Consider the following 26,306-nt stretch of genomic DNA (forward strand, 5'->3'; position numbering starts at 1 on the left):
CTTAATCCAGCGGTACGGGTGGATTAATGATCACAAAGGCTGTGTTTGGAATTGGAAGCTGTGTAGGCCTACTGTTTAAATAAGGACTTATTTATTTGGGAACATGTCGAGGATGTCCTGCAGGCTGCAGGTAAGAGGAAAGCAGAGAGAGTTGTCTGTTGGCGAAAAAAGAACTTTTGGGAACTTGCTTGCTGCTGCTGCTGCTGCTGCTGAGCGGAGGAGACGAGGGGCTCTGCGCTTGTGCCTGTGTGTGTGCGTGCGTGCGTGCGTGCGTGAGACTGTGTGTGCCTATCAGATGCGCATCAGATAATTCAGATATGCTCCGGCGCAACATTAATAGGCTATATACCATTAAAACCAAAGTAACGAGCCTGTTTTGAAAATGTAGCAGAGTAAAAGTACAGATACTTGTGTTAAAATGTAACGGATAAAAGTAAAAAGTACTCAGACAAATAACTACTCAGTAAAGTACAAAGTACTGAAAAAAGTACTTTGTTACAGTAACAAAGTATTTGTACTTCGTTACTTCCCATCTCTGTAACTGAGTACATCTACAGTGCAGTATTGATACTTTTATGATACTTTTACTTAAGTAAAACATTTGAGTACTTTTTCCAACAGCTAATTTTCCCCATAGCCTGGAGGAGCGCCCCATTGTCTAGAAGGGCACTCCTGGGGTACTGTCCTGCGATTGGCCCTTAGCTCTACCATGTGACATGAATAGCCTATCCAGAAGAGGTAATCAATGGTCGTCAAAGAAAGTGAGGTGATTACTGATCTGGTTTCCACCAGATAAAAACAGAGAAGAATGAGCTCTAAAAAATCCAATGCAATCCTGGATTGCATTGGAGTGGATTTGTGCAGTTTGTTCACAGCTTTCAAACAAAAAAATCCGATTGGAAATCCGTTCAGGCATTCTTGAGATAATCGCCATTATGTTTTACATGTTATGTAAACAAACATGGCTGCCCTGTATGTTAGATGGGGTTGTATGGGGGTGGAACATGCAAAATCGCGATTGAAATCATGTTCACTAGATTTGATGGGGTCCAAAAAAAAAAATATTTTTTAAATTTTTCAAAAAAACATTTTTTTTTTTTTTTTTTTTTTTTAAAAACCGAACATGTTCGGTTTTGGCATATGTAATACGTTTTAAAAAACCGAACATGTTCGGTTTTGGCACTGGATGAGTTAATTTGTCATTTTAGAGGTATTAAAAGGTCCTTAAATTGGCACTTTAGAAATGTGAAGATACCCTCTATATACTTAAACTTTATGTTGGTTTGTTTACAGTTGAGTGAGAAAACAAGGTTGCACATTAAGTTAATCATCTGGGGACCCCCCAAAAATAATTGGGGGGTCGTGTTTGATGTGATGACGACCTTAAAAGATAAAGTCGACTTCAACTCAACTTTTTACTGAGTCGAGTCGACTTGCAAAAATCACAAGTCGTTAATGCCATGTCTCACCGTCAGTAGAAGGGGGCGGTGTTGTAGTGCCTCTGGGCACTGGGAAGGAGGCGAGGAGACATGGGTTCCAGAGGAGGGGGGAGAGGGGAGAGGCAGGAGATGGGCCGACCCCCACCGAACATCTGCAAACCCCCACCACCGCCCCCGCCGGAGGAGCTGACCGCTGGAGGAGGAGACACCATGGGCGGAGGGGAAAGAGTACCACCAGGCGAGCCTTGTGAACCCGCACCGCCGAGAAAGGAACATTCTGGAAAGAGAGAGCGAGAGAGAGAATTATTCATAGCTGCATGCACCGAGTGCCGTGGCGTGCTGCGAGCTTGTAGATCTGCCATTTTAGGAACAATCTTGAAAATTCAAATTTTGACCCGATTCTATAAGTGTCTTTTTGAATCCTTCCAAGGTTTTTTGAAAAACCTATGTTTCTATGTCAGCAATCTGGCTAGCCATCGTCAAAGAAAAGGTCCTTTTCACTTAACTGGAGCTCAGTTAGTCTGTTCTTGAGAGACTACTATGTCAGTGGTTTTCATGTGAAAGACCCCTAAAATGATATGTATTTGGCCAGTGGCCACGGGCCCCCATCTCAAAATATGTAGTTCCAGGGACCCCCCAGAAGCAAAATTTGAGTTACAAACGTTTGCTTGAAAACAAATACTGATCCTAAATGTACTTAAGTACAATTTTGAGGTATTTCTTACTTTACTGGAGTATACTTTTACTTTGATGTGCCACATCTCAGAGTCAAATATTGTACTTTTACTCCACTACATTTATTAGAACGCTTGAGTTACTTGTTACTTTGTGGATTTGTATTATTATTACAAAACATCCCAGCAAGCACGGTCAGGACCCGGACCAATCAGTGACGTCTCGACTGGCCTAGAATATCACCTGATTTTAACCAACATAAATCCTGCCCACGAAAACGGACGTCCTGGATTAATCAGAGAGGGTCCGATCGAGGCCAGATAAATATCATAACTAGTCAGATATGTCCCAGAATATAACCTTATATATGCTCATATTTCAACTAAACATTACAAAAAATAACAATAATCCTATAGTCCATATGACGTCCTGGTAATGACTTTAACATCATCCCCATATGGGCTGTGATCTGGCCTAGTCCTGAGCGTCACCGGTGTCACCGGAGGACGTTATCATAACGTCATCATGACGCCATTTGGCTTGCAGGGATGCATTAACCGCTTCAGCTTTTCCTTGTCACAGAGTAGTTCTAATGCCTCATTCACACTACGAAAAGCCAAGCTAATGGTTTGCTTGATAATTCAATGTATTCTCTATGCAAACCAGCTTTTAACATTTCCAAGCTGGAAAAAAAAAAGAAGCTTGGAATTTTTTGAAGCTGGTTTGTATTCTGTCAACTTGAAGCCAGACGCTCAATAGCATTATGTTGGAAGAATGTCAATGCCCCCATGATTGGATTTTGGTTGAGGAATTTATCTTCCAGTCTAGCATACGAGAAACTAACATATGTAATTAAGAAGAAACCTGCTGCATTCTATAAGATTTGGGAGAGGTTCTTAGATTTCATGCATAAAGGAAACATTGAAGAAGCTTTGGAACAATAGGTCGATACATTAGTTGTAGGGTAGGGGAGTTGGAACTGTAGAATAGATATCGTACAATGCATTTTATTTCATTTGTATTTTTCTGTATTTTAGTTGGTATTTATTTTATTGTTTTTCTGTAATTTGTTGTTCTTTTTAAACTATGTTAACTTTGTACTGCCATGAGTGTGTTTGGGATGAGAAAAAAAAAGATCTATATATGTACAATTTATTTCTCAATGTGAATATCAATAAAGACATGTTTAAAACAAATGGTTTGCATAGAGAATACATTGAATTAGCAAGCAAACCATTAGCTTGGCTTTTCGTAGTGTGAATGAGGCATTACATTGCAGTAGCCCATGGGTCTTCAACAGGGGGTCCGCGGAGGTACTGCAGGGGGTCCGCGAAATTATTGCCTTAAAGCTATACTGTGTAAGATGCTCAACTAGTGGTCAGTAGCCCTATAGCAAACCGCGGTCGCGTTCGCGTCTTTCGCCCGTTTTTCGTACCTTCACACCGCCGCGTCTGCCTCCACAACGCCGAGAGCTATCTTTAGAGGGGTCCCTGGTTCCTGTGCGTTCAGGCATTCCGGAGAAACGGACTACTTCACCCTGCCTGGTAGGCGAGATTACCTTTTGAGTAAAGAGACACACGGGCGACTACAAATATGGCGACCCCACTTCAAGATGCGCTGTGATTGGCCGGTAGTGTACCATGTGTGCATGATCGGCGATGTGATTGGGCAACGTATACACAACGTATACAGATGATGCAGATTACGTCATTTTGGCGCAAAATCCGGTCCACGGCCAGGATCATAGAAAACATATAAAGAGAAGGCTTCAGAAGCTGAAAATAACGGAGTGGGTGTTCTAAAACTTTAGCGATTTAACAGTTAGGACAATTTTAAGATTTGTTTTATAAAAAAAGTTACATGGTACAACTTTAAAAAAAATGATTTCAAAAAATGTTTTTTTTTTTTCTTTTTTTTTTTCATTTTTCACATTTATGTTAAAAAATAAATCATGATTCTATCCATTTTAAATAGCTTGAATACATGATTACTATGCAATTGACAGATTGTTGATATTATTGACATTGGTTCTCAGTTAATAAGTAGTATGTTTAGAAATGGTAGTGGTACGGCCCACCCTGCTCGCTGTAACTTGTACATGTTTAAAATAAAAAATATGTCGTAGCCCCGACCCACCCACCCTACGAGGTGGTAGGGGGTCCCTGCTCCATCTCCCCATCAGTTTGGGGGTCCCCGGCCTGAAAACGTTGAAGACCCCTGCAGTAGCCTATTGATACTTTTCTTCAAGTGAGTACCTTTACCACCACTGAGAAATACTGATCCTCAGCAGAAGCAGAGGTGCTGGCAGACTGATAACCTTTACTAATACAGTACCTCCTCCACCCGGGGGCCTACTTGACCGAGTCCTGGACATAGTGAGATAATAAAGAGTGTCTCATACCTCAGAGGTGCATCGTTGAATACAGAAAACTACCCTGAAAGTAGCCTGCCCTAACACAGGCTGATTCTGGTCTAAAACCGTGGTTCTCAACCTTTTCAGGCTGTGACCTCCAAATTAATCATATTCTATCTGACCCCCCGACCCTGACGAGCACTAAGAGTTGAGGCATTACATTTTGTATAACACAGTTCTATTGTGAAAATAGCAGGTCTACATGCCTCGCAAGGCGTTGTGAGCAAGTAGATCGTCTATTTTCATAATTTCTGCTTCTACAGTAATATTTGACAATTTGACCAGTGTTTAATTTTTCATTTTAGAGGTATTAAAAAGTCCTTAAATTGTCAGTTTAGAAATGTGCAGATACCTTCTAAACAGTTAAACATTATGTTGGTTTGTTTACTGTTGAGTGAGTGTCTGGCCCTGTTACAGATTTGTCCAAAAATCATGCAGATCGGTACACAGTATCTCTATAGCCATTAAACGAAACGGGTATTTCTTACATTGATGCTCCTACATATTATCATGCAAGCACCAGTTAAAGTTACTTTCCATCCCTCATATACTGTGTGCACAATGCACATCCCATAACCCACACACTGCACATCATTTCGGGGGCTAGTTAAGTTAATCATCTGGGGACCCCCCAAAATAATTTGCCGACCCACAGGTTGAGAACCACTGGTTAATGAATTGGGTAGCATTTGATGTCTTTCTGTGTTGGGAGAAAATTTATTTTATTTCTGTTGTATTGTTTTATATCTTTCTTTGGGCACAATAATAGATTGTCCACCGCCAGTTGATGCTTCATATGCATATGAGACACATCGCCGGAGTGATTCTTATTTTTTTTGGGGGGGAAACAGTTCTTAAATGACGCGATCTGAGATTTCTCTAAGGGGGATTTTCAATTTTTGAAAAGAATCCGTGACCCAAGGGGATAGTGACCTCTGGAAGCAGATATATCAGACTCTGGCAGAGGTCTTCATAAATCATAATGGAAAGCATTAATCCATATATCCCTGTTGCACAGCACTTGCAACACAGTCAGCATTTTACTGCGACATTTTGTCAATGTCACACAGGTACAATAGCACTAAATCCACAAAGCCTGGTTTGTCTGCTCTCCTCCAACGAGCGTTGTTTAATTTAATAGAACGGGTACACATTATTGTGTATCATTATTTTATGCTTTAACGATTGAAAAATAGCAGATATACAAGCTCACAGCTCGTAGATCTGCTATTTTTGAAAATCGTGAAAATTAGAATTTTGACCCGATTCTATAAGTGTCTTTTGAATCCTTCTAAGATTTTTCCTTCTATGGCGCTCTACAGACGGACAGCGGTTGCCGCCGGGGCTCCCGCTTGGATCTGCGAGGACCGCGCCGCGGTGATACACTAACACACTCGCTCTTTGAGTAAACGCTGCGCGGTATTTCACAAAGATGAACACAATCCATCTCTCACCGCCCGCGTACGCATGCACAAACGAGCACGCTCACGGGGATTTTCACGGGACTGCGCCCGCTCGCCTCGCCGCCTCTAAACTTCGCTGCGCGGACGAAATAGCCGCCCGCCGCTCATTGAAAATGAATTACTAGCAGGCGGTGACCGCGTACCGTCTGGAATCCCCTTAAGACCCCCAAACTGATATTTATTTGGCCACGGACCCCCATCTCAAAATATCTAGTTCCAGACACACACATTTTCACAACTTTTTCAAAAGTAGCAGATCTACAAGCTCGCAGCGCGCTTGTATATCTGCTATTTTTCAATTGTTAAAGCATTCAATAATTCTAGGCCTAAATGGGTTAACATCACGGATGTAGAAAAAAAAAAGAGAAATATAAGATATACAATGTTTTTGCTACATATATTGCACTCTGATGCACACACACACACACACACACACACACACACACACACACACACACACACATGGCCAGTATATGTGCAACGGTTTACAAAATGTACGGTTCGGTTTGATATTTTGGTGTCACGGTTCGATACTTTTTCGATACAAAAAATAAACAGAAATGTCTTTGATTTATACATTTATTTGTAAAACTACGTATATATATATTTTTTTTTACTTCGAACAATATGGTACCCAACCTCTAGGGTAGTGGTTCTCTATAAGTGGGCTCTGCGGAGGGGGTTCCAGGGGAATGTGGATGTGGAGTGGTATTGTATTGTATTGTTTGGTACAGGGTCATTCGGTTCAGTTCAGGGTCTTTCGGATCGGCATTCGATATTCGGTTCGATATGTTGCACCCCTAATGGCCAGCTGTTCAATCGCGCGCACGCACGCATGCGTACGCACACACACAGGCTTGTACATTTAACTGCTTTGCATTTTAATGTTCATATTTTTATGGACACTTTTCAAAGAAAACTGTTCCCAGTATGTGGAGAAAGAGAGTGAGAGACAGAGAGAGAGAGAGAGAGAGCACACTCACTCACTCTGGGAAAATCTAAGAAAGATAAAAACATGCACACAGCCGTATACGTGCACACACATGCACGCACGCACGTGCACGCACGCACGCACGCACACACACACACACACACACACACACACACACACACACACACACACACACACACACACACACACACACACACACACACACACACACGTGCACACTCACACAGATGTCTATTTCAGAATGCTCCACTGGTCCGGCGTGACCGTTTTAATTAGCCGAAATATCAGAGACAGTGCCAGGGCTTTAGGAGATACCAGAGAGAGCACTACAGGACTTCAAGGGAAGGGTGGTGGTCTGATTTGTAGCCCCCTCACCAGAGGGCACATACATCTGGACCATATGTCCTTCATTCTTTAATCATGTAGTAGCTACAGTAGTATGACACCCTCCTTGAGCCGAGACCACCCCCCCCCCCCCCCCCCCCAAACAGGGATGTCACACCAAATTCTGGGCCCTGGGTACAAGGATTCACTGCGTTATGTATGTGCTTTAACTATTGAAAAATAGCAGATATACAAGCTCACAGCGCGGCACCGAGTGCCGCGCTGCGAGCTTGTAGATCTGCTATTTTTGAAAAATCGTGAAAAATGTGTGCAAGTCTTTGAAGGTTTTTTTTTTTTTAAATGTCAGTGGTGCTCAAACTTTTTCATGTGAAGGACCCCAAGAATCATATGTATTTGGCCACGGACCCCCATCTCAACATATTTAGTTCCCCCCCCCCCCTGCCGAGAAGCACATTTTGAGATACAAATGTTCGCTTACAAATACATGCATTCAAAGATTTGCACACATTTTCACGACTTTTCAAAAATAGCAGATCTACAAGCTCGCAACGCGGCACTCTGTGCCGCGCTGTGAGCTTGTATACTCAGTCCCACTTTCCCCCATCAGCTTGTGAGGCCCCTGCCCCCCAAAAAACAGCTTTTAGTTGAGTTGAGGAGTTCACTCTTTCCTCTCGTATGGGGGTCTCTGTGCCAGTGGTCCACACCATCTGTCTCTCTCTACCATCCGGTGTTCGGGTGTTGCCAGATTTTTGTCGAGAGAAACTAGCAAATCCATATACCAATATTTACAAGCGACTACAGAGAAACAAGCCCAAAGTCGCTTATAGTCAGCTGAGATGGCAACGCTGTCTTCTCTCTCTCTCTCTCTCTCTCTCTCTCTCTCTCTCTCTCTCTCTCTCTCTCTCTCTCTCTCTCTCTCTCTCTCTCTCTCCCTCTCTCTCTGTGCATGTGTGTGGCCAAGAGACACAAGCATGTATTTAAAGTATAGCATACAGAGGCACTCAGGTGCAATAAAAAAGGTTTTTGCAATCCAATCCAAGTCAAGTCGATGGCAGTGTTCACACCGACTATTACAAAAAAAAAAAAGAACATAACGATAGTTATCTTTATAGATATGGGGCCCGGTGGGAATGGCACTTTAAACTGCCATTGTGTGCAGTGAGAGAGACATGTTTCAGTTCCCCGGAGGAATAGCCTGTAAAAGACAGGTTACGGGTCAATGGCTTTTCCTTACGTGAGGAAGATCTATACATGCTTGAAATGTCATATCACCTTTGGTGGCAATACAGTAATGTAATGAATATGCATGGAAGCACACTGTAATGCAGTGTGTTAACTTGTGACAAGACACACACACACACACACGCACGCACACACACACGCACGCACGCACGCACGCACACACACACACACATGGTACACCCTGGAGGACACATTCAATATGCTGGCTCTGACCTCTCTCTCTCTCTCTCTCTCTCTCTCTCTCTCTCTCTCTCTCTCTCTCTCTCTCTCTCTCTCTCTCTCTCTCTCTCTCCTGCCTTCATGGAGAAATGTGTATATATTGTGTAGGGATGGGACGATACGCGATATTATCGTTTATCGTGATAAAAAACACTCACGATAATCTTATCGTGGAAATTTAATTTATCGTGGTATCGTCCTCCGTCATGCACTGGGATCAATTCACCTTTTATTTGCCGAGCTGCATATCCGGTACCATTTACAGTAAATCCTCTATTGGTAAAAGGTACTTATAATATACATACTTGATACAATCTTTTTTTCACTCTCTATCAAATGTCTTTGCCAAAAAAATAGCCGATCTACAAGCTCACAACATGTCGCATATTTTTTGGCATATGTTCCACCCCAGGATAATGGATTTTTATTATCGCGATAATATCGTAAATGGCCATTTCTCTTGTCACAATAATTGTGATATGAGATGTTCATATCGTCCCATCCCTGATTGTGTGCTCTGTATTAGATGCTTTTTGTGTTTTAACTTGGATGTCTGGTGTGCTGGAATGTTCATGCTGTGGTCGGCCTTTAGTTTGAGAGAGAGTGAGATCATTTAGCGACCTACAACCGGGTCGCAACGTGGTCGGTAGTTTTCAGCGACCGGGTCGCTAAATCAACCGACCGGGCCGGTAAATAACCGACCGTGCCGCTAAAGCGACCGTCCGGGTCGCTAAATCACCGACCGGGTCGCTAAATCGACCGACCGGGACGCTAAATCCACGGACCGGGTCGCTAAATCCACCAACCGGGACGCTAAATCCACGGACCGGGTCACTAAATCCCCCGACCGGGACGCTAAATCCACCGACTGGGTAGGTAAATCCACCGACCGGTGGTCGCTTATCCACCGACCACCGGGCTACTAACCCTAACCCTAACCCTAAACCTAACCTCAGTAACCTTACCTCAGTAACTAACCTGCCGACGCAACCTCCCGACCGGGTCGCTAAATCACCGACCGTGCCGCTAAAGCGACCGTCCGGGTCGCTAAATCGAACGACCAGGGCACAAAATCTTCCGACCGGGTCGCTAGATCTACCAACCGGGTCGCTAAATCTACCGACCTAAAACTGCAGGCATGTCGGTAGATTTAGAGACCCGGTCAGTCGATTTAGCGGCCCGGTCGCTGAAAACTACCGACCACTTTGCGACCCGGTTGTAGGTCGCTAAATGATCTCGCTCCTTTTAGTTTTTTTTATGTGCTTTATAAATAAATTTGACTTGACTCACTGCCTCTGTCTGCCTGTCTCTCCGTATGTCTGTCTGTCTGTCTGTCTGTCTGTCTGTCTGTCTGTCTGTCTGTCTGTCTGTCTGTCTGTCTGTCTCTCCATTAAGTACACCAAAGGGAACAGGCAAGCCAAAAATCTTATTTTTCCCTTGTCCTGAGTACAGTAGCAGAGACACTGCACCAATATCAATCCCTTCACTAAAACACAACTGCTTAGTGCTTATACACGTTTTTTGGTTTTGTTTTGTTCTTTCAAATTCCAGGGCTTAATTTAAAGCCATGACATGGAAATCTAATCTAGTCAATTTGTCTTACTGCTAACCCAAAAAATTATAATCATACAGAATGTATTTTTAGCCCCGCCAGGAATCTGCAAAGAACAAGTCTTGATTCTGCGAACAATCCTGATTCTGCGGAAAACAATTCTTGGTTCCGCGGCTTAATAGTTAATATTCCAGTTATTAAGCAAAATTTGATTTTGTTTTAATAATCAAGTAAAAACCTTTATGAAAAGGATACAATTAGGCCTAATTGCAATTAGGGATTTGTTAAAATCATTGAATAAACAAACATTCTGAAAATAGCCGATCTATAAGCTCAGGTTTTCCTTCACATGGATTAATAATAATAATAAACTTTATTTGTATAGCACCTTTCATACAGTGTTTGCAGATCAAAGTGCTTCACACAACATTATGCAGATATACAATATGGTAACTCAAACATCACATGTTAATTAAAATACGCGACAGTCAATAAAATAAGCAACAGGCAATAAAAGACAAAAAAGTGCAGTAGTACGAAATATAATAAAATAAGTATTAACGTTAATAAAAGCAGGTTAAACATTCAAAGATACAGGTAGAAAGATAAAAGTGGCATTCATTAAATTGTGACCATGGACAGGAAACATTATTTAAGGTGCTGAGGGTGCTAGTCTATGAGATGATGTGCAAAGGCTAATCTGAAAAGGTGTGTTTTTATACCATTTTTGAAGCTCTCTGTGGAGTTTGCTTGTCTTAGTTCCAGCGGGAGGGTGTTCCATAGTTTTATTGCATAAAAGAAAAACGCTGCCTCTCCAATTTTCTTATGTGGTTGCTTTCTTTTGGTGGTGTCGAGTAATAGTGCTGTGGAGGATCTGAGTGTTCTGGCTGGAGTGTATGGTGGTAGAGAGTCTGTTATGTATGCAGGGCCTTGGCTATTGAGTGCTTTGTATATTAATAGTAGGACCTTGAAATCTATTCTATGGGAGACCAATGGAGGGTATACAGGACTGGTGTGATGTGTTCTCTTTTCTTGGTTTTGGTTAATAATCTAGCAGCTGAGTTTTGGATATGTTGTAGTCTATCTATTGCATGTTTTGGGAGTCCTGTGAATAAAGCGTTACAATAATCTAGGCGGCTGGTGATGAAGGCATGGATGATTTGTTCTGCATCTTGTTGTGATAGGAATGGTCGTACTTTTGCTATATTTCTGAGATGAAAGAATGAAACTTTGGTTACTTTATTGATATGTGCTGTGAAGTTAAGATCTGAGTCCAGTATGACTCCAAGACTGGTTACCTGTGGTTTAACCCACACTGCTAGATGTCCTAGTGATTTTAATAGTTCATCCCTTTTAGGATTAGGACCTACCAGTAGCAACCAACGCCTTGTCAAGTACTGTACTGCGTCGGACGATGGGACGCTTTGGGATTGCCTACTGTGTCAAGGGTTGGACGAATTGGGTATGGCCAGTGGTCTAAGAAGAAAGAAAAAAAAGTAGTTCCCGAAGCGAGATTCGATACCGCTATGAAGGGTTTACCAGCCACCCGACGCTACCGTTCACGCCACTATAAACGACGGAGCTGCGCCGTCACAGGAGCCGATGAGCGCCGAGAGCCGCCGCCGAGGGAGCGGTAGCGACCGAGTCGCTGCGGCGAACGGTGTGAACGGCGCATGAGCCGACTCAGCGGCGTTACCGAATGATGTGCCGTTATGGACAGAATAGTACATTTTGACCAGGGGACTGCTTCCGCGTCCGAATACGGCTCAAAGAAGGGACTACGTTATCATCCACGTTGTCAAAGATAAAAGCACAGTCGGTAGAGCATGATGACAGCTAAACCAGAGACCCGGGTTTGATTCCCCGTGAGTGGAAAATATTCCAGTAAACACATGTCGGCGCATGCGTACTAAGACTCTCCGTTCTCGTCCTAAGACTCTCCGTTCTCGTCCGACCGTAGACGCTGTAAACGTTCCAAAGCGTCGCACGGGTGAAGCAGATAGCAAGTTGGGAACGCGTCGGGAGGGTGAAGCAGAGGGGGTGAGAATGGGCTGAAACAGCAGATCTACAAGCACACAATGCCTCGCACCGCGAGGCGTTGTGTGTTTGTAGATCGGCTGTTTTCACTAGTTTAAATCATTTTTAAAAGGATGAATGCAAAACGAACGGCTTTGGACATACAAGGTTCTCACCCTACAACGACGATATGTTGCTTTATACTGTACAAAGCAACAAGAATCCCAAAAGGGGTTCACGTCTTGGAAGGTTACAAAATGGGGTTCCACGTCTAAATGGGTTTTCATGTCAAGGAACCCCCAAAATGATATGATAAATGATATTTTGCAGCGGAGCCCCAATCTCAAAATATTTTGTTCCAGGGACCTGAGAAGCAAAGATTACCAGATAAGCAAAGATTTTAGTTAAAAGGAGCTATAGTCAACTTTTTTCTTGAAAAACGGATGCTAAAATAAAAATAATGTTTCGAAAATATTTCCTAGTCTATCACTATCAAAGAATAGACTAGAAACAAAGTGTCGGTCCGACAATGGCCAAAATGATTATTTTATCATTATGTTACGCTTTTTGTGGTCATTTTTGAATAGAAACATGTATGAAGCTTATTTTTTTATAAAATATTTTCGAAACATTGTTTTTATTTTAGCATCCGTTTTTCAAGAAAAAGTTGACTATAGCTCCTTTAAAATGTTCACATTAAAAAGTAAGACTTCAACTAGGCCAGATCACAGCCCATATGGGGATGATCTTGACGTCATTACCAGTAATTGAGTGAAAAAGCGTGAGTACTTTTGCTACCACCACTGGTCAAATGGAAGCGTGAAGCATGAGAGCAGAACGATGGCGAGGCGGTGATCAGTGACAAACCTACATACAGTAACACCCTCATCATGCCCAGGGATTTATTGTGCCTGGTGGCTCATCCTGCTTTGCCGCTCTCTTCTCCCACATCTCCCGCTCAACACTACTTTCATATATTGTCGTTGTCGGGGTGAAAACCTCGTATGTCCAAAATCGTTCATTTTGCATTTATCATTTAAAAATGATTCAAACTAGTAAAAACAGCCGATCTACAAGCACACAACGCCTCGCACCGCGAGGCGTTGTGTGCTTGTAGATCGGCTGTTTTCACTACTTTTGTGCGACGGCCTTGTGTGATGAAGCAGGGCGTTGCTTTGCGAAAGAACGTGCAAATTTGAAACTTGGAGATACGAGGTTTCCACCCGACAACGACGATATGTGCAGCCTGAAGTGCTGTTACACACCACCACCAAGGACACTGGAACCACGGGTTGCCAGATTTTGTGAGCGACATAAGCAGCCACGTCTAGGAAAACGAGCCCAAAAGAAGCGACTAGGCCAGGGGTTTTCAAAGTGGGTGACGGGGCACCCTGGGGTGCCGCGACGGCAGTCCAGGGGTACCGCGACGGCAGTCCAGGAGTGCCGAGAGATCATTTGATAATATTTGGGATTTATTTGGACACTTGAAAAAAGATTTAGTATCATTTTAAACTTGAAGTACACAGTTATTTTCAGTCAGTTCTAACCAAAATGGCTATCATCTCAACGTTTTCCTCGCAACATAATCACAAAAATATCGTCACCGTCGGGCAGAATCTCCAAGTGTGTACGTCTTTTGGTAAAGCAAAGCCCTGCTTCATCATACAAGACTGTCGCACAAAACGAGTGAAAACAGCCGATCTACAAAGTTGTGTGCTTGTAGATCTGTTGTTTTCACTAGTACATTTTATAGATGATAAATACAAAACGGTTTTGGACATACAAGGTTTCCACCCGACAATGACGATATGCTATAAATATAAGGTGTTGGGAGTGAAAATTATAATGTAGGGGTGCCTCGGATTAAAAGAATATTCATGGGGTGCCCTGAGACAAAAAAGTTTGGGAACCCCTGGACTAGGCTACGCGAGCACTTACTTTAAAACTATAGCCTAAGGTCGCTTATAATAGGCAGACATGGCAACACTGACTGGAACAGATCGATGTTTATAACTTATGAGTAAGAACCTTACACGCGGCACCTTTAAGCGCCTTAGCCACTTAAATTATATAAGAACCTTACGCAGTAATACACACACACAGCACCTCCAAGCGCCAAAGAGCCACTTAAAAGATATATGTATACATACTACTGTATGGCATGTGGGGTCCCCCAGGGCTCTGGTTGAACCTCTACAACAGATCCCTTTGCTGCGCTGAAAATAGCCGATCTACAAGGTCATCACTAACCATTATTCTGAGCTTAGTATGTTCGCCCCCCCACAGGATAGAAACGCTATAGGGTTCAAGAGCTAGTACCAACGGTCAAGCTGTTTCCCATACTGCTGCTACTCTCTGATTGTTTTATTATTATTAGTATAATAAAGGAAAAGAAAAAAAAGACAAGAAAAAGGATATTCAGTCCATAAAAATGGGTCCCACTCCCAAACCACCGGTTGGGAAAGAGTGCTCTACATTTAGATGGATGTGTTGTTCTGTTTCATTGTTTCATTCACCCACAAACTACGGGAGAGTATTTCTTTGCAGGTCTTTCAGTCCGAGTGTATCAAAAAAGCAACTGGGTTAAGCACCGTTGGTCCGACCAGTTTAACATTCACCAGGTTAGCATTCACAGGCGTCGGCAGGTTAGCATTTCACCAGGTTAGCATTTCACCAGGTTAGCATTCACCAGCGTCGGAAGGTTAGCATTCACCAGGTTAGCATTCACCAGCGTTAGTTTTACTGAGGTTAGGGTTAGGGTTAAGGTTAGGTTTAGGTGTTTCTCCGTCCCCCAGACTTTCGTCACATCCACGCAGCCAATTACAAGCTTCCGCTGCCTTAACCCAGTTGTTTTTTTGATACACTCGGACTGAACATAGATTGTAAAAAAATATGGACGATGCGAAGCCATTGGTTTCTATGCTGCGAGAATTATGTTTTTTTTTCCCCTTGTATGGGTGTCGCCATCATTGTTTGAATGGTACCCTAGGAATCACAAGGAATGCTATTGGCTGCCAACGGTCACATGAAACCGCAGGGATACATGGGAGAATGTGGTGTTGAGCCTCCCGAAATAAAGCACACAAAGAAGAACACAGCAGGCTAGTATCAGTTTAGTTGGCCACTCCCCCCGCAACTTTATCATCAATTTTAACATAAATGGGACCATATTTGCACAAAACGCATATCATGGTGATTGAAAGGGAGTTTTTCACTAGTGACAGGAACCATAAAATATTTATGACAACGTTTATTAACGTTAGAAAATCAGAGGGGAAAACGAATGGGGTCCAATGTAGACAAATTATTTTTGGTACCTCGCGGGGGAAAAACAGCGCAACTAGCGGCCAAACATAGGAAGTTTTAGTTCCGTATTGGATTCGTTTTAAATCGGAGGAACTATGCCCCTGGGACTGAAAGACGTGCAAAAAAACCCTCCCCACAAAGTACACCAGTTACCAAACAGGAAGTCGCTGCTGCAGTGTTCATCGATTGAACACGCTACAGATTTAAGGCAAGTTAACCACATAAAACCATATATACAGTACTTAGTGGGCCAGGAGTCCCCCAGGGCTCCTTGCATGATATGCTCCTTTTTCCCCCCTCTAAACTTAACCTCTTTGAAATCTATAGCAAATGTAGCACAAGCTCATGGTGTGTACATTTCGATGTGTGTGCGTGCGTGCGTGCAGTCGGGGCGTGCTGTTGTATTGAAAACGGTTTCATATTAAATTAACTCCGGCGAACAAAATCCCCAAATGCCCATGAGAATATTGGAAAGCTGTTTATATAGAGTAAGAAAATACATTTAAATGACGACCTAAAGCATTGCATTAGTGGCTGCATGCATATATTCAGAGTGTTATACTGTAGATAGACACAGTAGGGCTAGTTTTTGGGCTACCTTTGGGCTAGTTTTTCTGTAAGTCGCTGTGAATATTGGTAGTTGAGGGTTGCAGGTTTTTATTTTTAGTTGTATTTATTATGTTTCTAAAATGTAGTTGCTTTTTTGGGCTTGCTTCCTAATGTTGATTAAACCAGTGGTTCTCAAACCTTTTCATGTCAAGGACCCCCAAATTAATCTAACTGTCTGCGTAACCCCATCTGAAAACGCTTTGTGCCAGGGACCCCCGCACCACATTTGCTCGTGCACAGAACATTTTACATAGAAAGCTCCAAAACCGTTCCTTTTTGGGAAATGACACACTCAAAACCTCAACGGCAGGCTTAACCCATCAGGACCTGTGCCCAATCTACAAATACCTTCTAAACAAGTAGATTTGTCAAAAAGGTTCAAAAATAGCATATGTACAAGCTGCAAGCTTGTAGATCTGCTATTTTTTTACCAGCCAATGCTAAAATCTAAAATAACACAGATGCTGGTTTTAATGGCTTATAGATTAGTTCACCCCCAAAATGACTTTTTTCCATCGATTACTCACACCATGGAGACTTGAGTTCAATAATACGTTTTTGTTTTTGTTGCATTCCTAAGACAAAATAATATATATATTAAAATAAATGTACCCCCATTGCATTACTGCCCATCCGGGTCCTCATCCGGAATCAATGGGGGTACATTTATTGTAATGACATTTTTGTCTTAGGAATGCCACAAAAACTAAAGAATATTAAAATATTACAAGTCTCCATGGTGTGAGCAATCAATAGAAAAAAAAAACATTTTGGGGGTGAACTACTCCTTTAAAATGTGAATCAGACAGTGATTAACAAGTAGCACTCATAGAAAAAGAAATAATAAAAACCTCTTCATATTGTTGACCGACTTAAATCAGGCAGCACAGTGCCCATGGGTACGCACTGGAACAGAACAGTGGGAGCACCCTCAGCACCTCTGTTGAATAAATCCCTGCCGTGACGCGAGGCTTGAAACCAGATCACCCATTTAATAAGCAGTTCTTTTTTTGCTAAGGCCATGGTTCTGGGACATGGAGACGACATGGTGCGGGTGTTAAGTTGTGCCGTCGGCGGTGCTCTGAATTTCTTAAAGTATTAAGACCGGGGAAGCATCTGGGTCATCTTAGATTTTAACTACTTTAACGATACTATTTAAAACTTTGGCTGTTGAAAAATAGCAGATATACAAGCTCATCAGCTCATCAGCATACACGCTCAATAGCATATTAGTGCCACACTGCTGGCTTGTAGATCTGATTTAAATCTTGTACATTTGTGCAAATCTTTGAATGCATGTTCCCCAGTGAGCAATAGTCGGCTATTAGACTCTGTCTAAAATTGGTCTAAAAGTGACGTCTAAGCTTAGACTAGACGTTGATTAGGCGTTATGTCAACGGCTATATATACACAGTCTATATATAGACGTCTGTTAGATGTCTAATCAATGTCTCATCTAAGCTGAGACGTCTAAAAAAACGTAAAAGTTTAGACCAATTTTAGACTAGCGTTTAGACGTATATTAGATGTCAAATAGTCCAAAAAATGCTCATCTTTTAAACATTTTCAACTCAAATCCTTGCTTCTGGGGGTCTCTGGCAGAAGATATGTTCATGATCCACGGACAAATACAGATATATATATTTATTTTTACATGAAAAGGTTTGAGAACCACTGACATGGAAAAACATATGATTTTAGAAGACATTTGTAGAATGGGCCTCAGGTCATGATGTGTTAACGGGACCCACCACAACACTCTAAATGCCCAAAAGACAAGAGAGCGCTCCAGTGCCCTTGGAATGAATTTACACACAACACAACGCAACCCATGAAATAAGAGCCGACAGTGGGGTTGAAAGAAATCAGAATTTGTTTTGGAAATTGTGGAAATTGCAACTTGTGGGTTGCAATGATGTGAACTCTGCGTGTTATGGAAATGGTATGGAAATGGAAAAACATGCCTCATCAACTACAAAGTATAGGGTTTTACATAAACTCCATTTTGACCTTTAAATCAAATTCAGCCCATAATAATCCATAGTGTTGAAGACAGAGCTGAACTGTGGACCTCCTCTTTGGCAGGCAACTAAGTACGATTTCTGTCGGGTAGAAACCTCTTATCTCTACATTTTTATTACATTTTTTCTTGCTAAATTTGATCTTTATCATTCTACAGCGTCACACAAATAAAGCATCAAAAGTAGCAGGTCCGCAAGCTGGAAACGCGGCGCGAAGCTTCGCGTAATCACGCTTTGAGCTTGTAGATCTGCTACTTTTGCCATATTTGAATCCTGAAAAGTGAAGAGTTTTGGACATGAGAGGTTTCCAGCCGGCAGAGACGATATGCAATACTCCTCCCTCTAGTGAAAGCTGATCTTACATTACAAACTGTATAATTCATTTGCTACTACATTATGGGTTTCATATTTTACAGACAGACAGTGGATGGGGAATTTTATTAAAACATAATCTTGCCTTTGTTAAACTGAGTACATGGCACGCCCATATTTTCAACCTTTTATAATAGTATATTGTTAAAGGAGCTATAGTCAACGTTTTCATTGTAGGGCCGACACTTTGTTTACATCCAAGTCTATAGACTAGAATGTAAACAAAGTGTCGGTCTGACAATGGCCAAAATGATTATTTTATCATTATTTTATGCTTTTTGTGGTCATTTTTGAATAGAAACACATATATGAAGCTTATTTTTTCATAAAATATTTTCGAAACATTATTTTTATTTTAGCATCCGTTTTTCAAGAAAAAGTTGACTATAGCTCCTTTAACTTCAGAATGATCAAATATTTTTTACGGGCGGCAGTGGCTCAGGAGGTAGAGGCTTTCTGCTTGGGAACCCTCCGGTTCCCAAGTGTCAAAGTGTCCTTGAGCAAGAGCTGAACCCCTAATTGCTCCAGATGAGCAGGTTGGTGCCTTGCATGGTTTCCTCCACCATCGGTATATGAATGTGTGAGTGTATGGCCTATGAGTGAATTGTAATGCACAATCAGTTAAAGCGCCTTGGATAAAGGCACCATATAAATAAACCATTTACCATTAACTGTGATCCTACTTCAGCTAGGGTTCCCCAATTAGTTTTCCCCGAGGGCCGAATTATGTCTAGGGTACCAAGCCGAGGGCCACAGCATTGCAGGGGGCGACGGCGGCGTTCCCGCTACTCCAGCGACTGCGACAGTTCAGATATCGTCGTTGTCGGGTGAAAATCTTGTATGTCCAAAACCATTCGTTTTGCATTTATCATTTTAAAAAATTGTTTAAACTAGTGAAAACAGCCGACCTACAAGCACACAATGCCTCGCTGTGTGCTTGTAGGTCGGCTGTCTGCTGTTTTCACTACTTTTGTGCGACGGCCTTCTATGATTTGTGAAAGAACGTACACATTTGTTGATACGAGATTTCCACCTGACAACGACGATATACTAGTGTTGTTGCTGCTCTTATACCACCATTATTACTGGGGTTGGTGTGGGCGGCCCGCGGGCCGCAAATGGCCCGCGGGCCGCCTATTGGGGAACCCTGCCCTACTTTATTGAGGCACTACGCTGCATCTCTACGTTTGATGTACAGTATGTATTTGTTTACCTTGCTTATTGTAAAGCACCTTTCGGACGGAGGGCGGTGACACACCGTAGTCATTCGTTTTGAATGAGAGACGGGCGTTTATTTGGGACGCGCAGAGAAGTTGAGGGACGGAGAGGCGAGCGATCGCGGTCCCGTGAAATTCTCGCACACATGCTTGCTCATGCATGCGCTCGCGGGTGGCAAGAGCTGGATTGTGGTACAGCTTTGTAAATATCGCCCGCCGTTTACACACAGAGTGAGTGTGTTTGTGTCTCCACCGTGGCCGCGATCCCCGCTGATCAAGCCAGAATGCCTGTGTTACAGTAATAGTCCCCCATCTGAAAGGCGCTTAAAGGACAACTCCGCCCTAAATCACTTCTAGGCTAATTTTCCTACTTACATTGATCCAAAAAGACTGTCCACGGGGTCTATTAGGCAGAAATGCCCTTGTTGTCCAGTTTCCCCTTCAGAACGCAGCAGCTGTCATAGCATAGAGTGGAGCCTATAAGCCTATCACTTTTACACTATTTGTTGTGTTCAAAAGTGATTTTCTTTTTCATGAATGTGGTACTAGTTGTCATTACAAACACATCCATGCCTTGGTTGTCCCACACAAGCCACCACAATCTCATAAATAATGTTTTGGGGTGATCATTCAGCACAAGTGCCAATCAAAGTGACTGCACTGGCCAATCACAGGGCATCTTTTCCAGGACTTGGCAAAACACATAAAAGCATAACATCTGTTTAGCAGAGTGTGATGGCTTGTGTGGGACAACGATGACATGGATGTGTTAACTTTGTAATGACAACTAGTACCACATTCATGAAAAATAAAAACACTTTTGACCACAACAAATAGTGTAAAAGCGATAGGCTTATTAGGCTCCACTCTATGCCATGAGAGCTGCTGGGTTCTGCTGGGGAAACTGGACAACAGCATTTCTGCCTAATAGATCCCATGGACAGTCTTATGGGATCAATATAAGTAGGAACATGAGCCTAGAAGTGATTTAGGGCAGAGTTGTCCTTTAAGTCACTGGATGAAGGGCATCTGCTAAATACCTACATTAGTTGTAAATTGGACATTTCTTTACTAAAGTTACTAAAGAAACACAACCTAGAGTCTGGACACCTTTATAGCAGTTATTCTATTCAACACATGGGTGTGTGAAATGGTGTTGTGTTTACCAATTGTTGATCATTGTTGAAAATCTAAGTGTGTGTGTGTGTGTGTGTGTGTGTGTGTGTGTGTGCGTGCGTGCGTGCGTGCGTGCGTGCGTGCGTGCGTGCGTGCGTGCGTGCGTGCGTGCGTGCGTGCGTGCGTGCGTGCGTGTGATATATGTGTGTCCACAACCAAATACATATCATTTTGGGGGTCCTTGAGTAGTTCTCAAAAAGGTTTGATAAGGTCTGAGGAAGCCTTCTCGAAAAGGTTTGAGAACTACTGATATAGAGGACATGTGTATGATCAGCCTCAGGCCCTAATGGGTTAAAGTTTGGACAGAGACCTTTCAGAATGTGAAGCTGTTACAGGTAGTTCTACAGTTAGAGAGAGATTGCCATGGCTACAGACCATAATAGATGGGATGGAAGGCATTCAGCAACCTGGTGTAACTAAGGCATACATGGGCAACTGGCGGCCCACCTTCACTTAATGCGGCCCGCAGGTTAATACAGGAATACTGATATATTATTGATTTCAGCTGTTACAATTCCAAACATGAGCTGCTTTAATTCCGTCAGTCTATAATAGTAGCTTAATGACTAGTATAGTAGTAATAAAATGTATTTTTTTATGTCCAATGTATTTGTATTTAGGTTCATAAAGTTAACATGAGTATATAACTAAATGCGTTTGAAATTAAATCAAATTGTTACATTTCAGGATTCCAATTAAAAAAGAAAAAAAAAAAAAGAAAAAAAAGGATTCCAATTCAAAAGAAGCAAAAATAGCCGATCTACAAGCTCATAAACGCATCGCAGCGCGATGCGTTTTGAGCTTGTAGATCTGCTATTTTTGCTTCTTTTGTATGAGTTACTAGAATGACAAAGTAGGACGTAGCAATATGCAATGTGGCCCTCTGGAGTGAAGGTGGAAATATAGTGGCCCTCCCTCGCCATCATCAAAGTTGGCCACCGCTGAACTAAGGGATGGCATGCCCCAGTGGAGGTCATGGCTTTACAAAAGGACACAATGAGTATCCTATTGATTGTTTTGTGTTTTTGTGTGACGTTATGTAGCACAGTGGTTCTCAACCTGTGGGTCGGGACCCCCAGGAGGGTCCCCAAATAATTTTGGGGGGTCCCCAGATGCAACATTGTTTTCTCACTAAAACAGTAAACAAACCAACACAAGGTTTCAGTGTGTAGAGGTAGCCTATCTGCACATTTCTAGAGTGACAATTGAATGCCTCTAAAATGACAAATTAAACATTGGCCACGTCATGATCACCCCATGACGTGCACTGCAATGTAGTTTCAAATGCACTACATTGCAGGCGTTTTGTGAGAGTGAAAAAATAAGAAGACACGTGTGACGTGTAATCTGGGCAGCTTGCCGCAGGAAATGTGCCAAGCTCAATAGGGAACAACGGTATACGTACATCTTTGCAGCTAACAACGCCTTTGTTTGCAATCATGAGTGGATATTAGCACATCTAGGAACTCATGCCCTAACTACTTACTTTGAACAGAATTTCGGTATCGATACCCGACCCTGGTTTCAACACATGAGTTCACACGCAGGCACTCTCCCAGGTGCACTCCTCGTCCGTGCATGAGAATCTTTATCCTGGAAGTGTTAGGACTATCATATATGCTGTATGATTTTGTTTGGGGATGTTTCATTGCCTGTGAAGCCATGCCACAAAAACAAAGATTCTAAATGAATTCAAACTATCAAGAGTAACTGATGGAAAATCCTTCATTTTGGGTTGTGCGATATTCCTTTAAGTAAAAAAAACATGAGTATTCCTCCGCGACTGATTATGTGTCAGCCGTGGTTGTTTAGAGGAATGGATTGCATTTAGAACATCTCGGTTTATCAGGAACAGCCGACACGACAGCGCCTGTATAATTGACCGTCTTTTGGCTGATCGCCATTGCTAATTACATCCCCTCTCTGCGGGTTTCAAATGTGCTTTTCAAATTAAATTAAAGTACCATTAAAGTACACAGCATGTGTACTTTAATGTCTATGTGACAGAGCAAATCTCTGGCCTCACGGGCTATAATATCCCTTATGAACAAAACACCCGACAATCAGCCTTATACATCTAAAGAAGGCTTCTTCTTGTTCACAGTGAACAAAGACAGGCAAAAGGAACCAGGTGGATCATTCAAAATAGCTGTGATGAAGGAAATGTAATCTTTTATCCACTTAAAAAGACGCTAATTTATGCTAAACTAAATTAAAGCTTCACAGAGCCTGTGTCTGTTTAATTAGGAAAATAGACAACATTAAGGTTGAAAACACAGCAGCAGTGGTGCCTCATCTTTTTCTTAAAAGGATCCATGGCTAATTAAGCCTTATATGCCTTAACCCTCGTAGGATCCTCGTGTTTTAGTCACACCCAGGGCCTTCGGGTCACTTTGACCCGGCTCATATTAAACCATTCTAAAGTAGTTAGAAATCCCCCAAAAATCATATTAAACACAATTTGATTGTCATTACTAACTACTTTACTAACAATTCAATCAATATTTTTTATTATCCCCGCCAGGCCGGGATGGCCAAAGGTGAGGGATTATGTTTTCACTCCTGTCTGTGGACAGCTAATCTCAGGCAAGTTGGACCAATTAGTGTGAAACTACACACACACACTCCCGGGAGGCCTAGGAAGAAGCTCCTCCCTAAATTCTTCACATTGGCCTCTTATAGCGCCACCATCAGGCCGTTGTGTGAACATCTAATCTCAGGCACCACTTCAGCATCAAACTTGGCACACATACGCCCAGGAGACCTAGAAAGAAACTCCACTAGAAATCTTTCCCATCTGTCTTTTATAGCACCACCATGAGACTGATCTTTGCAAAATATCTTGTTGGTATTACCATTTAGACTTTGTCCAAACCTCACACCAATTGGTACATATTATCCCTATTGTCATTTGATCAAGAACTATATGTCAAATATTTCTTGTCCCATTCTGATTTGCACAAAGTGCTACAGGTACTCGGGTGGCACAGTGTCCCTGCCACCACCACAGAGGTTGTGGATTTGAAACAATTGTGGGGCATCTATGCAAACACAATTGTTGTTCGAGGGAAGGGAAGCTGGGCGGAGAGGGTGATGATTGTCACTACATGTATTCCTACAGCCAGACTCGGCGGCAGCTGGTTTTGGGAGGGAGGAGTAGGACGAAGGGCGAATGCCCTACGTCCTCTCGGTGGGGGCTCCTCACTGTCAGGTGATTCAGTACGATACAACAGCAGTGACAACATAGGGGGGGAATCAATTAGCATAAGGTCTGGATTGGGGAGAAAAAGAGGGTAAACCATAATTGGCTACTCAAAATAAAATAAAATAAATGCTACAAATCACGTCGGAATGCTGTGAAACTTGGAATTTGTAAAGTGACATAGGGATGAAGTTCCCATTTGGTAGCAAAATGTGCCACTCCCGCAAAAATCGTAAGCATCTTTGGAATCGTGGCCAATCTGAATAGAAAATGTGACACATACTGTGTAGGTCATGACATTGATCAAATGACCAGAGAAAATCGGTATTGTAAATATCCCCCAAAACTTGTTTTGCTCAATTCTGCCTCATGGTGGCGCTATAACAGGACGATTTGGGGTTGAATATCTTCCTAGGCTTCCCGGGGGAGTACATGTAAAGTTTCACGCTGACTGGTGACTGAGATTAGCTGTTCACAGACAGAAGCAACGAAAACATAATCCCTCACCTTTGGACATCCCGGCCTGGCGGAGATAATATTGATTGAATTGTTATCAATGTAGTTTGTAATGGTGAGCAAATTATGTACTCGAAAATCCATATGTCCAATGTTTTTTCAGAAAGAAATGGTCTAAATATTAGCCATTTAGCATACACTTTCAATGGCCGGGTCAAAGTGACCCGAAGACCCTGGGTGTTATATGTTGATACAGGGGGGTGTTGCAAATGCATGACATGTACCATTTTCATATCACATGTCTAATACAGTAAATTAGCCAAGCAGAAGAAGTTTCATGGAAAAAAACATATTTTAACATACTTTTTCTTGATGTTGAAAATTGAAAACCGGGTCAAAGTGACCCGAAGACCCTACGAGGGTTAATACATGTGATTACACGGCTTGGTTGAATGCTTGATTCTGATTGGACAATCGATTAAGTCGTCAAACAGCTTTTCCGGTGGTTTACCCTAGACTGCGCTCTACCGCATCCGTGAGCGATGCAAGGACTACAATTATTGCAATTCCGTCCAGACCAATGTTCCGAAAAATCAATGTAACTTATCTCGGATTCCCTTCCCAGATTGCGTTCTTGGTCAAAACAAGCCCTTTTCTACGGACCGTGACTAAAGCACGGATGATCACGGTTATAATTTTTCTTTTCCGGGTGAAAAAAACAGCTCCCGACTGCTTCTGTTTACATCTGGTCACATGGTGCGTTCCTGACGAAAATACTGTAAGGTAAATCACTGACAAACTGTGGCAGAGGCTGCTGAATTAATTAATCAAATACAGTCCAAGTCAATGTGTTATTAATACCTATGCTGGTGCATTGTCTGAAGGAAGCCAAACAAAAATATGTTTTACTCTTATGTACCTGGGCGGGGTTGCACTAGCCTGGTTAATAAACCAGACTGCACAACACCACCCCCTGTTGGTAGTGGTGGTGTCGAAGTGTGTGATAGAGTCTGACGCTTGCAGTCAGGCTAGGGTTGCACTAGCCTGGCGGGGCCCGACGTCATACTGCGTTCACTCACTCATTCCTTCCACAGTATAACGTCTGGACTTCCAGGTATTGGCAGCGAGTATTATGATTATTTTCTGATCGGAGCCAATCAGTGACTGCTTCCGCACAACAAACGTAGCTGTCTTTCCTGACAACAAGTGAAAAGATTTCCCTGATTGGTCCATGTGTAGACGGTGACGTAGATGCATGCTGCAGCCTGCAGCATTTTCAAAACAACAATGGCTGCCCTCGCGATGCAACAGTTAACGCTCTAACCATAAAACAAGCAATAAGTGCAGTTATTTCAGAGTTGGAATCAATTACAACAATTAAAAAGGAACACGGGGGATGCGCTAGTGGAGTTTATCGGCCGAAAAGACGTGTTTGTTCGACGTTCTTCCGACTGGCTGAGAGATGTTATGCTACGCTGATTGGTTAGAGGAGTCTGTCTGTCAAGGCAAGTACTCCCGCCCACTTTTCAAGCTGCCAATAGGCCGAAGGCCAGACGTTATACTGTGGAAGGAATGAGTGAGTGAACGCAGTATGACGTCGGGCCCCGCCAGGCTTGGGTTGCACCACCTCA

The 26,306-nt window shown here is 42.6% G+C and overlaps 1 protein-coding gene across 1 annotated transcript in view; it reads right to left on the reverse strand.

Annotated features, from left to right (window-relative positions):
* Positions 1-1,471: 1,471 nt before the first annotated feature.
* rbm46 (RNA binding motif protein 46) overlaps positions 1,472-26,306 on the reverse strand; it is a gene marked incomplete at both ends in the record, with an annotated part of 67,704 nt that continues 42,869 nt past the window's right edge. The window contains one exon of the mRNA XM_080741582.1: positions 1,472-1,716. Coding sequence (XP_080597708.1) covers positions 1,472-1,716 — 245 coding nt within the window. The remainder of the gene's footprint in view (positions 1,717-26,306) is intronic.

Source organism: Nannobrachium achirus (genome assembly GCF_963921795.1).
Source record: "Nannobrachium achirus genome assembly, chromosome: 14".
NCBI lineage: Eukaryota > Metazoa > Chordata > Actinopteri > Myctophiformes > Myctophidae > Nannobrachium > Nannobrachium achirus.